This window comes from Atractosteus spatula, chromosome 7, assembly GCF_055471065.1.
Source record: "Atractosteus spatula isolate fAtrSpa1 chromosome 7, fAtrSpa1.hap1, whole genome shotgun sequence".
In the NCBI taxonomy this organism is placed as follows: Eukaryota; Metazoa; Chordata; class Actinopteri; order Semionotiformes; family Lepisosteidae; genus Atractosteus; species Atractosteus spatula.
Genome location: NC_142712.1, coordinates 42,630,712 through 42,644,752, shown reverse-complemented (window position 1 = coordinate 42,644,752; position 14,041 = coordinate 42,630,712). Strand labels below are relative to the sequence as shown.

Here is a 14,041-nt window from a genome sequence, read left to right as displayed (position 1 = left end):
TGTCTGTCCACATTAGAAGTGCACAGGTCTCTGTAAGGTAATACAGCACTTTTACACTCACAGCCATACTGTAGCATTTGTAGATCCTCTCCTGACCCTTGCAGCTTTTGGATTAATTGGATTAATATTTCATTTTTATGATATTCCATCCATTCATCCATCCTACCATTAACAGGCTCTGGGGTGCAGGGCTGGAAGGATGTGAGCGCTGGGGTGCAGATCTGGAAGGATGTTGGTACTGGGTTGCAGGGCTGGACGTATGTGGGTGCTGGGGTGCAGAGCTGAATGGATGTGGGCGCTGGGGTGCAGAGCTGGAAGGATGTGAGCGCTGGGGTGCAGAGCGGGCAGGATGTGGGTGCTGGGGTGCAGATCTGGAAGGATGTGGGTGCTGGGGTGCAGAGCTGGAAGAAAGTGGGTGCTGGGGTGCAGAGTTGGAAGAAAGTGGGTGCTGGTTTGCTTAGCTGGTAGAAAGTGTGTGTCAGGTGCAGAGCTGGTAGATAGTGGGTGCTGGGGTGTATTTCTCCATAGTTTCATAGCACTTGATAATTTTGCAAACTTGATAATATTGAATATGTCTGGTTCATTCAGCCAGGTTCATTTTGCCCATTTTCCCAGCCTGTGCATCACAGAACAGGTTGTTTACTGGTTTTTGGTCTGAGCCAGATCCAGTTTTGGGATATGGGTTTCCATCTTCTCCATAGTAAGTTAAACTGCTATCTTTAAACAGCAATGCATCAAAAGGTGTTGGCTTGTAATACTTTAATCAAATGCATCCAATAAGCAAAAGCTCAAATCTCATCATCTAATAGTCTCATAGCATTAATGCTCACAGAGCTGGCAATTGCACGTCTACTGTACAGCAGTGGTTTCCTTAAATATTTCTAGTGCTTACCCCTGGTGGACATCGTGGTTTGATGGATTAGCAGAAATATCCACACATAACATCGGCTGGTGGAAGAGGAGGCCATCGAGTTCAAGGCAAGCAAAAGTAAAATTAAATCCAAGTTTTACTTAAAGTGTCTTTTTTTCCATTTAAATCTTGTAAATCATTTAAATCTAAAGGTGATTGAAAACGTCACATGCTAATTTGCATCAGCATGTTTGCAGAGCACAACAGCAAGACAGAAAGTCACAGATGGGCACCACACACATATCTGAAGGAAACACCCGAAAGCCATTTGAAGGGAAAAAACAATCATTTCCTTTAAAAAAGTGCTGATCATGAGATCATGATTAAAATCGTGAGCTACAATAACAGCCTAAATGATGTCATAAGCCTTTATAAATGCTGCAGTTAATGAAAAATAAATATAATTTGTCCCAGCAGGATCTTTGGCTATCCATGGTTGCTGAAATGGGCTGAATATCAAGTACTCTATCTAATATGGAAAGCAATATATGTGATCTATTGCAGCTGTGGTCCGCTAAATGACCTTAATTTTCCTGCCCAAAGACAATTTATCTCTTTTTAAATCAAACTGATAATATAAACAGCATAAAAAGACAGATTATTAAGAACCATTGCATATTTTGGGGATTATGTTCACAGATTTTAAGTATACTATGAGAGTAATAAATTGAAAGGAAAATGCTCTACCTACGTTAACAATTGCGAACACATCATAGATCTCATTTTATTGACCATTGTGCTCCAGAATAATACCTCTGTCTCTATCTGTATAAATCAGTTCACCCTGAAGCCTAAGGAGTAACACATTTTGAACTCCAGGGCCTGTGTTCTAGACCCCCAGCGACAGTGTGACCTCCAGGGCCTGTGTTCTAGACCCCCAGTAGCAGTGTGACCTCCAGGGCCTGTGTTCTAGACCCCCCGTGGCAGTGTGACCTTCAGGGCCTGTGTTCTAGACACCCCCCCAGCGGCAGTGTGAACTCCAGTGCCTGTGTTCTAGACCCCCCCCCAGTGACAGTGTGAACTCCAGTGTCTATGTTCTAGACCCCCAGCGACAGTGTGAACTCCAGTGCCTGTGTTCTAGCCCCCCCAGTGTCAAATCAATGTGTTCTAGACCCTCAAGGGAAAGGCAGTGGAGTTCACACTGTCTTTCAGGTACTGAGGAATCAAGGGAGACCTGGGCTATGTCCCACTCAAGCTGAAGCAGGAAGAGAGAGCAAATTCCAAGCCAAACAGTAGAGTGACCAACCTTTGCACACAGACCCCACATTTTTAACCAGGAATGACACAAAGCCTCTACCCACATGGTGAATCAGCATGCTTTATTTTATTATCGATGAAACATTGTTTTAATGGGTGTTAACCCAGACACCAGCATTCGGTTAAGCCAACAATCACAAACAACTAATAAAGAACTAAAAAAGGTGGTAAACAGAAAAGCTATCAACTAGTGAAATTGGGTGCATTCCATCAAGAACAAACCCCCCAGAGCTGCACTGAGTCCCATGTAAAACTGCTGGAACAGGTTCCCATGAGCACAGCGGACTTGCAGGCTGCTGATGTCATCAGGGGTGTCCTGGAAAATGGCACATCACACTGCTCTGTGCCTCACTGCAGATTCATCACTTGCTAATGTGAACTGAAAGAATGCTCACGCCTTGAACTATGTCCAACCACATTGCAAGAGCAACGTCTCCGTATGGCAGGAAGGCAGACAAAGCACAGGACTGCCAGGATTGCGGCAGGAGGATTTGTGAGGAAAGAATGGAAAAAGAAAAATATACAAAGTCCATTTTACTGCAGGATGTGGGCAAACCAGGCTTCAGACAATCAATCAGTCTTTCGACCTTTTCTTTCCTTGAATCAATACAGTCTTAATCAATACAGACTCAAAAATGCGAATCTGAGTGAATGACAACAGGCCCGACAGAGGCTTCTTCACTTTGGTACCAGATCCGATGGGTTCGGACCATGCAGCACAAATGAAGGAAATACTAGCTTCCTTGTTGTTTAAAAAAGATTAGTCGGACATGAGGATATTTCTGTTATGGATACTTTGCAAAGTGGAAATGCCTCACGCTGATCATCACATTTCAATACTATATACATAAAACAGATTTTTTTGCTTCAAACCAACTCATCAAACCAACTCAAATTCTGCTGTGCTGATACACAGATTAAAATCCGCACAAAACAGTAAACATAAGACAATGGGGTTTTGTAAAGTGAGAAGGGAATCCTGAACCAAAACAGCAATTCCACCTCACAACAGGAAAATCCTGCCTGTCTGGATCCGAGGACAAGACCAAACATTTTGTTGGCCATTTTTCCACAGATTTCACAGCAGCCGTTGGGAAGATCCCAGCAGAAACATGTTCTTTCTTCTCTCCCCAAATTCTCAAACCGAGACATCTGTGTCTGCCGGTTCATTCCCTTGGGGACATCAGTCACAGTCCCACAGAATCCAGGATTCTGAAAATCCACCTCCTGGAGGGTCACATTCCAGCAGGTTTTCTAGGTCTTTTTAAGTAAGCTGCATCTGAAGAGCTGTGGAAATCTGTTTAACTGCTCCAATTAAGCTTAATTATTCAATTAAGATCGGTCCAGGTGCAGGAATGAATTCAGGACTATGGCCCACTGCTACTGAATTTGGGAGCTGCTGCTCCAGGTGATTTAGAGATAAGAGCCCGTCCCTTCTCAGCACTGATTATGTATATCTGCATATTTGGGAGGCTTAACTTTAGTGACCCCCCCCACCTCTGTCCTACTAGCTTAACCCCCCCAAGCACCTCATCACAGATTTTCCAGGATGAGTCTCTGCAGTATTTGAGGTAAAGAAAACAAATATACAGGAGGAAGCCAGTACTGAGCTACTCCAGTAGTATTTTTTCGAATCCTCTCCGACGCAAAAACTTAGCAACAGCCAGCACCTCAGATTCTTTCGCTGAGAAGCAGCAGGTTCCATGTAATAATCAAGGTTCTGGCGGCAGCAAAAGTCTGTCATGGAGTTGGCTGGAAGGGCTGTCGGTGGAGCAACCACATTCCAGAGCTACACCACCCAACTTGCAGCCCTTCCTATCTAATCCATTACAGAACTTTACTATAGCCAGCACCTTGCTCAACTGGTACAGTACATTGCCAGAGCAGTCCTGGCTGTCCTGAAGCACTGCAGTGGAATGTGTTAGGAGGGCCTCATGTTGCTCCCTTTGGACAGTCAAAGAGGACAGCTGAGGAGTCTAACGAGATAGATTCATCCACACAATTACTTTGTCTTTATATATTACTAGAAAACAATTACCTTTCAAAAAATGGTTTGCAAAACAAAACTGGCTTAAAGCAAACACCAGCAACATGTTGGAGGAAAGGACACACAGTACTGCTTTGTGAAAGTTAGCAAAGTCAACCAAATAAAAAAATCAACCAAATAAACTCTTATATAGATATTAGTATTTTAAATCATATTTCTTATTACCTTATAAAAAAAATACACTCTGTATTTTGTACAAACTAAAGACTGGCTCAATACATGTAAACCTTCACAGCCAACTGAATAAAAACTGAGTCCCAGCAGCCAGCTGTGCCAGCTGATCACTGTCCCCAAGTGAAACCGTATTACACTTCCTGTACCAGTTTGCAGAGGTTGATCTCTTTATGAACGCAAGAAAGAAAACTTTTCTTAAATAACCTAGTGAACTCCCAAACAATTGCTAATAACTGAAAAACACTCAAAACTAATAAAAAATTACTTGCTAATTAAAATCAGTAATTAAACCAAACCTTCAATTAAGCATCTAAACATAACTAAACAAACAAGACGACCCCAGAAGCAGAGCTGAAATTTCCCGCTTGAGTGCACAACGAATTAGACAGGAATTGCAGTGCGTAGAGTGCACCACTAGGCGGAGACCAATTGTACTTGACATCAAGTAGTACTGCACAAGGGATACTGTCAATACCATGAACGTCAGATTGAACTATCCATACGACTTACTGTACACTCCGATGTCTTCAGTATAAAGCACTTCTGTTTTTATACTGTGATATATATATATAGCAGGCAGTCAGAAAAAAAATCTAGGCAGTTTTGATATAGATCGCAGAACATAACACATTTAAAAACACAACAAAATGTGAAATAAAATCAAACAATAGTAATAAAACCAAAAGAAGATACAACAAATGTAGGTTAAAATCAATGCATAGTATAACACCACAGCGAGCTTTTTCACAGGGATTTCTAACGGTTTACATTTTTGTCCTTAGGTAGTGGATACTGTTCTAGGATAAGGATACAGCGCCCCCTGCTGGAGGATCAGAGAACTTCCCATCCTTCAGCAGTAGCTGGACAAGAGACACAGGCAGCCTGAACAGGACCACACAGGACCTCAATGTAACAAAGCAGAAGCGACAGCCTAGGATCAGGGCAAGCAGCAGAGGTGAGGTTCTCACAAGCAGCTGATGTTTTCCTTTCAGTTTGGGGTTTCTGTCTGGTTTCAGTTTGCCGACTTACAAACCCCACACAGCGAATTCAAATAACCACAGCAGCACGTCAAGAAGAAAAGCACTGGGGGAATTGTCTTATATATATTGACGGGACCAGGCTACACCCTGGATCTTTGCAGCTCACAAAAAACAGAACAAAACCACCTCCTTTTCCAGGACCCCTCTCCTCAGTTTGTCCTGTGCAGCAGGGGCTCCCAATCCTGGTCCTGGAGGCTGACACACCTCCGCTGGGCTCTCACTGCAGCCCAGCTTCATCACCTAACTGAAGCCTTAACTGAACCAACGAGTTACTCAATGAAATATTTTCAAGTTTTTTTATTAATCAAAAGTGTGGGATTTTATGACAGTTGTGACACGCAATAGTTAAAAGACAGCTGTCTCCTGCATGTTTAAGATCTGAAAACAGTCAAAATTTAAATGAACCTGTTATTAAGTCAGTTAAGGGTTCAATTGGGGCCCCCAAGCTATACAGCACCGTAAAACTGTCAAGACACTTCAAGGAGTAACATACTAATAAATCAATCCATGATTTTTCAAGCTTTGTACCACAGTGTGTTTCCAGGTGAAAGGTTACCAAGCACGGCCCAAGCCAATCAGCTGAAAGACTGAAAAGCAGAACCTGGTCAGAACTCTGGCTCACAGTGTTCATGAGGCTGGCACAGCGCTGCCCAGCTCTGCAGGACTTTTCACATTACAGACAACACGCTGTTGGGGATGCCCAGCGAAGAGAGTATCACACAGCACGCCCGCTTCCACCTGTACAAACTCCCAGTGACCCCATATAATCCCTCTTTGCCACAGGGCTGCTCAACACAACTATCTTCTGTTACATCTGCAAAAATTAACAACACTCTTCGTTTAAAAAAAAAAACAGGTCACAGTCGTACCAAACTCCAGCTCACGGAATGTGTCCCAGTCCGGTTCCTCTGGAACATGGTCCCTCTCCCTTCGCCATGCCTGTCACTCCACTTTACAGCACTTTACCCCTGAGCAGATACTCTGAGACATTTATTTTTAATCCCCTAACAAAAGAACATCAAGTTTCTCTACAATACAATTTCTCCTCAGTGCATGGCTTTCGCCCTGGGATGTGAGGCAGTGTATTGGTCAGGACATGAGAAATAGAATGGTCCCCTCTGTCTCCCACAGCAGCTTCTTGTCACCACAAGGTCATATGTCAGTGGACGTGTGCCTGTGAGCGTGCATGTGTGCAAAGAGGCTGGCTGCAAGCAATCCATTGTGTTGACAAGGGGAACACTCTCTGCTGCCTGTGTCCAGAACCGTGAGTGCCAAATTTCTGGCAGAAAAAAAGGATAGTAGGAAAAGGGCAAAAAATAAGAAAAGTGGGCTACAGTCTTCTCTTTTGTTGTGCAGAGAAAAAGACCAATTCCTTCCAGAATCTTGTCATTAACACAAGCAGAGCTGGTGAGAGAGGAGGGGAGGTTGAGGAGAGAATCAGACTCCTGTCCCAGTCAAGGAGAAGGAGGAAGTTCTTAAACACCCGGCACAGCCCTTCGCAAAGCCCCTCAATGCCTGAGCTTCACCCTGATCTTCCCCACAATAAAGGCAGACTCAGCTGGCCAACAGGCCCACTTCTGAATCGTATATTTTCTTGGCTTTGAATACAGACAGCTGCATAAAAACACGACCTTCCAGGACCTCTTCGTCTTCTGTGAACATGAACAAGGAGAACATTCTGGGGAACCCCACAGGCACCACACCAACACCCTCCTGTCTCGGCTCTGTGTGGGCAGCAGGGGTTGGAGGGGGGCGTGCCAGTTTGGGGTCGGGGGGGCAGGTGGGAGGGTTTCTGGTGCTGACTGCACGACGGGAGCTCTTATCGCGCTCCAGGGACGGGAGCCATGGACAGGCTGTCCTCCTCCTCAATGGTGTCCAGCTCCTCAGTGCGCACGGCCTGGGTGATGAGGTTGAGCTCCTCGCACAAGGTCTCGTAACGGTACGCCACACGGATGTCCGGCACATTGGTGCGGCGGATGTCATTCCCCTCGGGGCCCTCCTTGATATAACTGGGGCCCAGCCAGTAGCTCTTCACCTGCAGGGTAGTGGGAGGACACAGGAATTACACAGAGATGGGGGTGGCTCCTTCAATAGACCCTAATGCCCTGGCCAGCTGGCTGTCCTCTCTGTATGATGAGTTTCTCCAAACAGTCAGCCCAATCAATTATCAAAGCATGGGAGCTGAAAAGGGCACAGACACTCCTCCATTCACGCCAGCTACACACTCGATCAGATCTGTTTTTATCCCAGTCTCAAGACACAGCAGCAGAGCGCCAGTCTGCAAAGGCGAAGTGTGCACCCTCCCACACTCACTCATGTGCTACCACACAGCATCCACAGGACAGTGAGGGAGGAACACAAATAAAGCACAGGCTGAGAGAAGAGTGTCTTCCCCCAGACTTAAATTAAGCCCCCCAAGGACCACAGAGTCTATAAAAACAAAAGTTAAATTTGTACAAAGCCAGCAAAAATCCCAAACCTCTCTGAATACCAAAACATGGGAAACTGGATGCAGCATTCGCCTGTAAAGATCCACCTGGTTCCTCAGGATGTGGCAGAGTCACAGGTGTCAGCAGCTGTCAGGCTGATGTGCAACGCGGTGCCTGTGTCTTTATTACAGTGTTGACAGCGGCCAGCGCACATCCACACTCCTCACACACACAGGGCGTGGAACAGACCCTCACCTTGTGCGAGAACCCGCTCATCAGCACGCTGTTCCTGGACAGCTCACACATGTCGCAGGAGCTCAGCTTCCACACCTGGGCCGCAATACTGTACTCCTCCATGAGAGGCTCCTGCACACAGAGACAGGCAGGCAGATAGAACAACCGTTACAAACCAGAGGAGGCCACTGGGCCCTAGTCCTTTTGGTAGTCACTAGCTCACTGCTCCCAGGATCTCATCCAGCCGTTTCTTGAAAGAACTCAGGATATCGGCTTCAACAACACAGCTGGGAAATTTGTTCCACCCTCCCACCAGTCTAGTGACTCCTGTCTCAGTTTAAAATCCACTTCCACTTGTGGAAGACAGGTCAGTCACAGCCCTGTGAGTCCTTCTCTTGAGCACCTGCACACCTCTGCGATTGTAGTGCATGTTAAAAATCTTCCGACTAGTTTACAGCAGTCAGAGTAGAACACTTGTGCGTACAGAGCTGTCTTGCTCTGTTTGTAAGTGTGGGATCCAGGTTTGAGATGGGGAGAGGGCTGACCTTGGTGAAGTGGAACTGCAAGGGGTCATCAGTCGACAGGGAGACCATCAGTCCGCGGGACAGGTATTCTGGGAGTGGGTTTCTATGGTAACTGAGGAACAGGCTGTTGTTGCTAAGCGGCGACATGGCGATTCCAATCTGGGCCAGGTAGTAGAGATACTGCAGCACAGGTGCCTGGAAGAGCAGAGAAACAGCCTGACACTGCGAAAACAACTATAACCTGCCCCACCTCAACCACACCCCCCGACATTCAGCTAACAAAGTGTTATTAAGTACTTCCTATTAAAAAAAACTATTTCTGACAACTTCAGCAGGGACATTGCAGGAGTACACCTGCTAGTCCGGTATCAGAAGCGCCCTTGAAGCAGGCAGGATGGGGCTCACCTTGCGCAGGAGCAGCCCATGAGAGATGTTCTCTGACAACATGAAGCCCGACACCAGGTGGTGGATTGGCCCTGCCTCCCCACAGTGGGGGCGGAGCACAAATGTTTGAAAGCCCCGCCTCCTGCAAAAGAGACCCAGGAAAGGAAAGGCTCATCAAAACACGAGATCAACTTGCTGCTTTCAAACCTCTCAGAGGAACTGGAGGCAAACATATCCTGGCATGAAAGGGCTTGGTGTATGAGAGGAAGGTCTCAAAACAACACTAAATAATTTGGAACTTACTGCAAATGCACAGTATGCTTGAATGAAATTCATGTAATCCTGTGGCCTCCTGGATTCTCTGAACTTCAAAAAAATGCGTGAGGACACCTTGCTATACCTACTACCCTGCTATCCCCTTGACCATCCCAAGGCAGCACAGTGACAAAGAGGGGCTGTACCTGCGCAGGTGGTTCAGCACAGCCATATTGGCGTACATGTAGTAGAGGTAGTAGGAGTAAGGGGGGTTGTCCTCCTCTGTCCAGTTGGCTGGCAGTGGGCTGTCCAGGTTGAAGATGTGATGCTCTGGTTTGGATTCGTCGTCCACACTGTCAAATCCCACCACCTAGGGGCAGACAAACGTAAGTAATCAAACCAGGCTGAACTAGACAGAAAATAGCCACTCCAGCTGTTTTAACAGGAAATATATCCTTAACAATATCCTTAGCTCCTAAAACATTAACTTCTAACTGTTCCTCAAATCAGTTCAATTTTAGTGCCTTCAAACTACTGAACCACACTGATGGAAACAGTGGTACAGGAAAAACACATTTAAAGTTGTACACTGATACTGTGAGCACAGTGACCGTTGTAGGATAACCTGTTCTGCTGTGTAAACTCTCTTACTTTTATTTAAAGCGCAATTAGAAGCATAGCTGCAGTCAACATTTAACGGTTCTTCGAACCCTCACACTTCTCTAGCCTGAAATGCACAATCATTTAAAAAAAACATTTTCAAAGCCTTTTTCACCCGTTTGATATATTGTCCAAAAACGTAACAATATTGAAGCATATGCATTTCCAAAATGATTTCTCAGCAGTTTTGATCATTTAAGACTTATCTTTTAGGATTTGAGAAACATTTTCAATTCTGATGATTTGAGGGCTTCAGAGACAGATTACAGATTTGCTCTTTTGAGACCCCGCCTAGGGTTAGGGTTAACTTTCCCACACCACTTAGACATTTTTTACAATCGGTGCTGGATTTTTAAGGCACAAATGATCTTTAGGACAACTTATAATTTGCCCCCATCTTCAACTTTTCTTTTCGGACACTTTTTCCTGCTCATTTTCTATAATGTACCGTACAGTAATTGTATCCAAAAAATGAGCCAGATCAAAACCTGTAAGCTAACAACATCTACTGTGCAAACTCTCTTAATTTGATCATTTAAAGCGCAATTAGAAGCATAGCTGCAGTCAACATTTAACGGTTCTTCTAACCCTAACTCTACTCTGGCCCGAAATCGACGATCATTTAAAACCCATTTTCAAAGCCCTTTTCAGCTGTTTGAAAACTTGTCCAAAGAAGTTTTTGAGCGGTGTGCGGGACCCTGGACAGTGTGAAGGCTGTGGTGTGCGGGACCCTGGACAGTGTGAAGGCTGTGGTGTGCGGGACCCTGGACAGTGTGAAGGCTGTGGCGTGCGGGACCCTGGACAGTGTGAAGGCTGTGGCGTGCGGGTCCCTGGACAGTGTGAAGGCTGTGGCGTGCGGGACCCTGGACAGTGTGAAGGCTGTGGCGTGCGGGACCCTGGACAGTGTGAAGGCTGTGGTGTGCGGGACCCTGGACAGTGTGAAGGCTGTGGTGTGCGGGACCCTGGACAGTGTGAAGGCTGTGGCGTGCGGGACCCTGGACAGTGTGAAGGCTGTGGCGTGCGGGTCCCTGGACAGTGTGAAGGCTGTGGCGTGCGGGACCCTGGACAGTGTGAAGGCTGTGGCGTGCGGGACCCTGGACAGTGTGAAGGCTGTGGCGTGCGGGTCCCTGGACAGTGTGAAGGCTGTGGCGTGCGGGTCCCTGGACAGTGTGAAGGCTGTGGCGTGCGGGTCCCTGGACAGTGTGAAGGGTTTGGTGCGCGGGACCCTGGACAGTGTGAAGGCTGTGGTGTGCGGGACCCTGGACATTGTGAAGGGTTTGGTGTGCGGGACCCTGGACAGTGTGAAGGCTGTGGTGTGCGGGTCCCTGGACAGTGTGAAGGGTTTGGTGTGCGGGACCCTGGACAGTGTGAAGGCTGTGGTGCGCGGGACCCTGGACAGTGTGAAGGCTGTGGTGTGCGGGACCCTGGACAGTGTGAAGGCTGTGGCGTGCGGGTCCCTGGACAGTGTGAAGGCTGTGGCGCGCGGGACCCTGGACAGTGTGAAGGCTGTGGTGTGCGGGACCCTGGACAGTGTGAAGGCTGTGGCGTGCGGGACCCTGGACAGTGTGAAGGCTGTGGCGTGCGGGTCCCTGGACAGTGTGAAGGGTTTGGTGTGCGGGACCCTGGACAGTGTGAAGGCTGTGGTGCGCGGGTCCCTGGACAGTGTGAAGGGTTTGGCGCGCGGGACCCTGGACAGTGTGAAGGCTGTGGCGTGCGGGACCCTGGACAGTGTGAAGGCTGTGGCGCGCGGGACCCTGGACAGTGTGAAGGCTGTGGCGTGCGGGTCCCTGGACAGTCTGAAGGCTGTGGTGTGCGGGACCCTGGACAGTGTGAAGGCTGTGGCGTGCGGGACCCTGGACAGTGTGAAGGCTGTGGTGTGCGGGTCCCTGGACAGTGTGAAGGGTTTGGTGTGCGGGACCCTGGGCAGTGTGAAGGCTGTGGCGTGCGGGACCCTGGGCAGTGTGAAGGGTTTGGTGCGCGGGACCCTGGACAGTGTGAAGGGTTTGGCGTGCGGGACCCTGGACAGTGTGAAGGCTGTGGCGTGCGGGACCCTGGACAGTGTGAAGGGTTTGGTGCGCGGGACCCTGGACGGTGTGAAGGCTGTGGCGTGCGGGTCCCTGGACAGTCTGAAGGCTGTGGCGTGCGGGACCCTGGACAGTGTGAAGGCTGTGGCGTGCGGGACCCTGGACAGTGTTGAAGGGTTTGGTGCGCGGGACCCTGGACAGTGTGAAGGCTGTGGCGTGCGGGTCCCTGGACAGTCTGAAGGCTGTGGCGTGCGGGACCCTGGACAGTGTGAAGGCTGTGGCGTGCGGGACCCTGGACAGTGTGAAGGCTGTGGCGTGCGGGTCCCTGGACAGTGTTGAAGGGTTTGGTGCGCGGGACCCTGGACAGTGTGAAGGCTGTGGCGTGCGGGACCCTGGACAGTGTGAAGGCTGTGGTGCGCGGGACCCTGGACAGTGTGAAGGCTGTGGCGTGCGGGTCCCTGGACAGTGTGAAGGGTGTGGCGTGCGGGACCCTGGACAGTGTGAAGGGTGTGGCGTGCGGGACCCTGGACAGTGTGAAGGCTGTGGCGTGCGGGACCCTGGACAGTGTGAAGGGTTTGGTGTGCGGGACCCTGGACAGTGTGAAGGGTTTGGTGCGCGGGACCCTGGACAGTGTGAAGGGTTTGGTGCGCTGGACCCTGGACAGTGTGAAGGTTGTGGTGTGCGGGACCCTGGACAGTGTGAAGGCTGTGGCGCGCGGGACCCTGGACAGTGTGAAGGCTGTGGCGTGCGGGACCCTGGGCAGTGTGAAGGCTGTGGCGTGCGGGACCCTGGGCAGTGTGAAGGGTTTGGTGCGCGGGACCCTGGACAGTGTGAAGGGTTTGGTGTGCGGGACCCTGGACAGTGTGAAGGCTGTGGCGTGCGGGACCCTGGACGGTGTGAAGGGTTTGGTGCGCGGGACCCTGGACAGTGTGAAGGCTGTGGCGTGCGGGACCCTGGACAGTGTGAAGGGTTTGGTGTGCGGGACCCTGGACAGTGTGAAGGCTGTGGCGTGTGGGTCCCTGGACAGTGTGAAGGCTGTGGCGCGCGGGACCCTGGACAGTGTGAAGGCTGTGGCGTGCGGGTCACTGGACAGTCTGAAGGCTGTGGTGTGCGGGTCCCTGGACAGTGTGAAGGGTTTGGTGTGCGGGACCCTGGGCAGTGTGAAGGCTGTGGCGTGCGGGACCCTGGGCAGTGTGAAGGGTTTGGTGCGCGGGACCCTGGACAGTGTGAAGGGTTTGGCGTGCGGGACCCTGGACAGTGTGAAGGCTGTGGCGTGCGGGACCCTGGACAGTGTGAAGGGTTTGGTGCGCGGGACCCTGGACGGTGTGAAGGCTGTGGCGTGCGGGACCCTGGACAGTGTGAAGGGTTTGGTGTGCGGGACCCTGGACAGTGTGAAGGGTTTGGTGTGCGGGACCCTGGACAGTGTGAAGGGTTTGGTGCGCGGGACCCTGGACAGTGTGAAGGTTGTGGTGTGCGGGACCCTGGACAGTGTGAAGGCTGTGGCGTGCGGGACCCTGGACAGTGTGAAGGCTGTGGCGTGCGGGACCCTGGGCAGTGTGAAGGGTTTGGTGCGCGGGACCCTGGGCAGTGTGAAGGGTTTGGTGCGCGGGACCCTGGACAGTGTGAAGGGTTTGGTGTGCGGGACCCTGGACAGTGTGAAGGCTGTGGCGTGCGGGACCCTGGACAGTGTGAAGGGTTTGGTGTGCGGGACCCTGGACAGTGTGAAGGCTGTGGCGTGCGGGTCCCTGGACAGTGTGAAGGCTGTGGTGCGCGGGACCCTGGGCAGTGTGAAGGCTGTGGCGTGCGGGTCCCTGGACAGTGTGAAGGCTGTGGCGTGCGGGTCCCTGGACAGTGTGAAGGCTGTGGTGCGTGGGACCCTGGACAGTGTGAAGGCTGTGGCGTGCGGGTCCCTGGACAGTGTGAAGGCTGTGGCGTGCGGGACCCTGGACAGTGTGAAGGCTGTGGCGTGCGGGTCCCTGGACAGTGTGAAGGGTTTGGTGCGCGGGACCCTGGACAGTGTGAAGGCTGTGGTGTGCGGGACCCTGGACATTGTGAAGGGTTTGGTGTGCGGGATCCTGGACAGTGTGAAGGCTGTGGCGTGCG

The 14,041-nt window shown here is 50.1% G+C and overlaps 1 protein-coding gene across 4 annotated transcripts in view; it reads right to left on the bottom strand.

The window, feature by feature from the left end:
- Positions 1 to 2,210: 2,210 nt before the first annotated feature.
- ampd2b (adenosine monophosphate deaminase 2b) overlaps positions 2,211 to 14,041 on the bottom strand; it is a 51,062-nt gene continuing 39,231 nt past the window's right edge. For all 4 annotated transcript variants that reach the window (XM_088920355.1, XM_088920357.1, XM_088920358.1 and 1 more), the window contains 5 exons: positions 9,461 to 9,624; positions 9,021 to 9,141; positions 8,637 to 8,810; positions 8,113 to 8,223; positions 2,211 to 7,463 (listed from right to left, as the gene is read on the bottom strand). In XM_088920355.1, the coding sequence (XP_088776481.1) occupies positions 7,248 to 7,463; positions 8,113 to 8,223; positions 8,637 to 8,810; positions 9,021 to 9,141; positions 9,461 to 9,624 (786 nt within the window). In that variant the 3' untranslated portion in view covers positions 2,211 to 7,247. The remainder of the gene's footprint in view (positions 7,464 to 8,112; positions 8,224 to 8,636; positions 8,811 to 9,020; positions 9,142 to 9,460; positions 9,625 to 14,041) is intronic.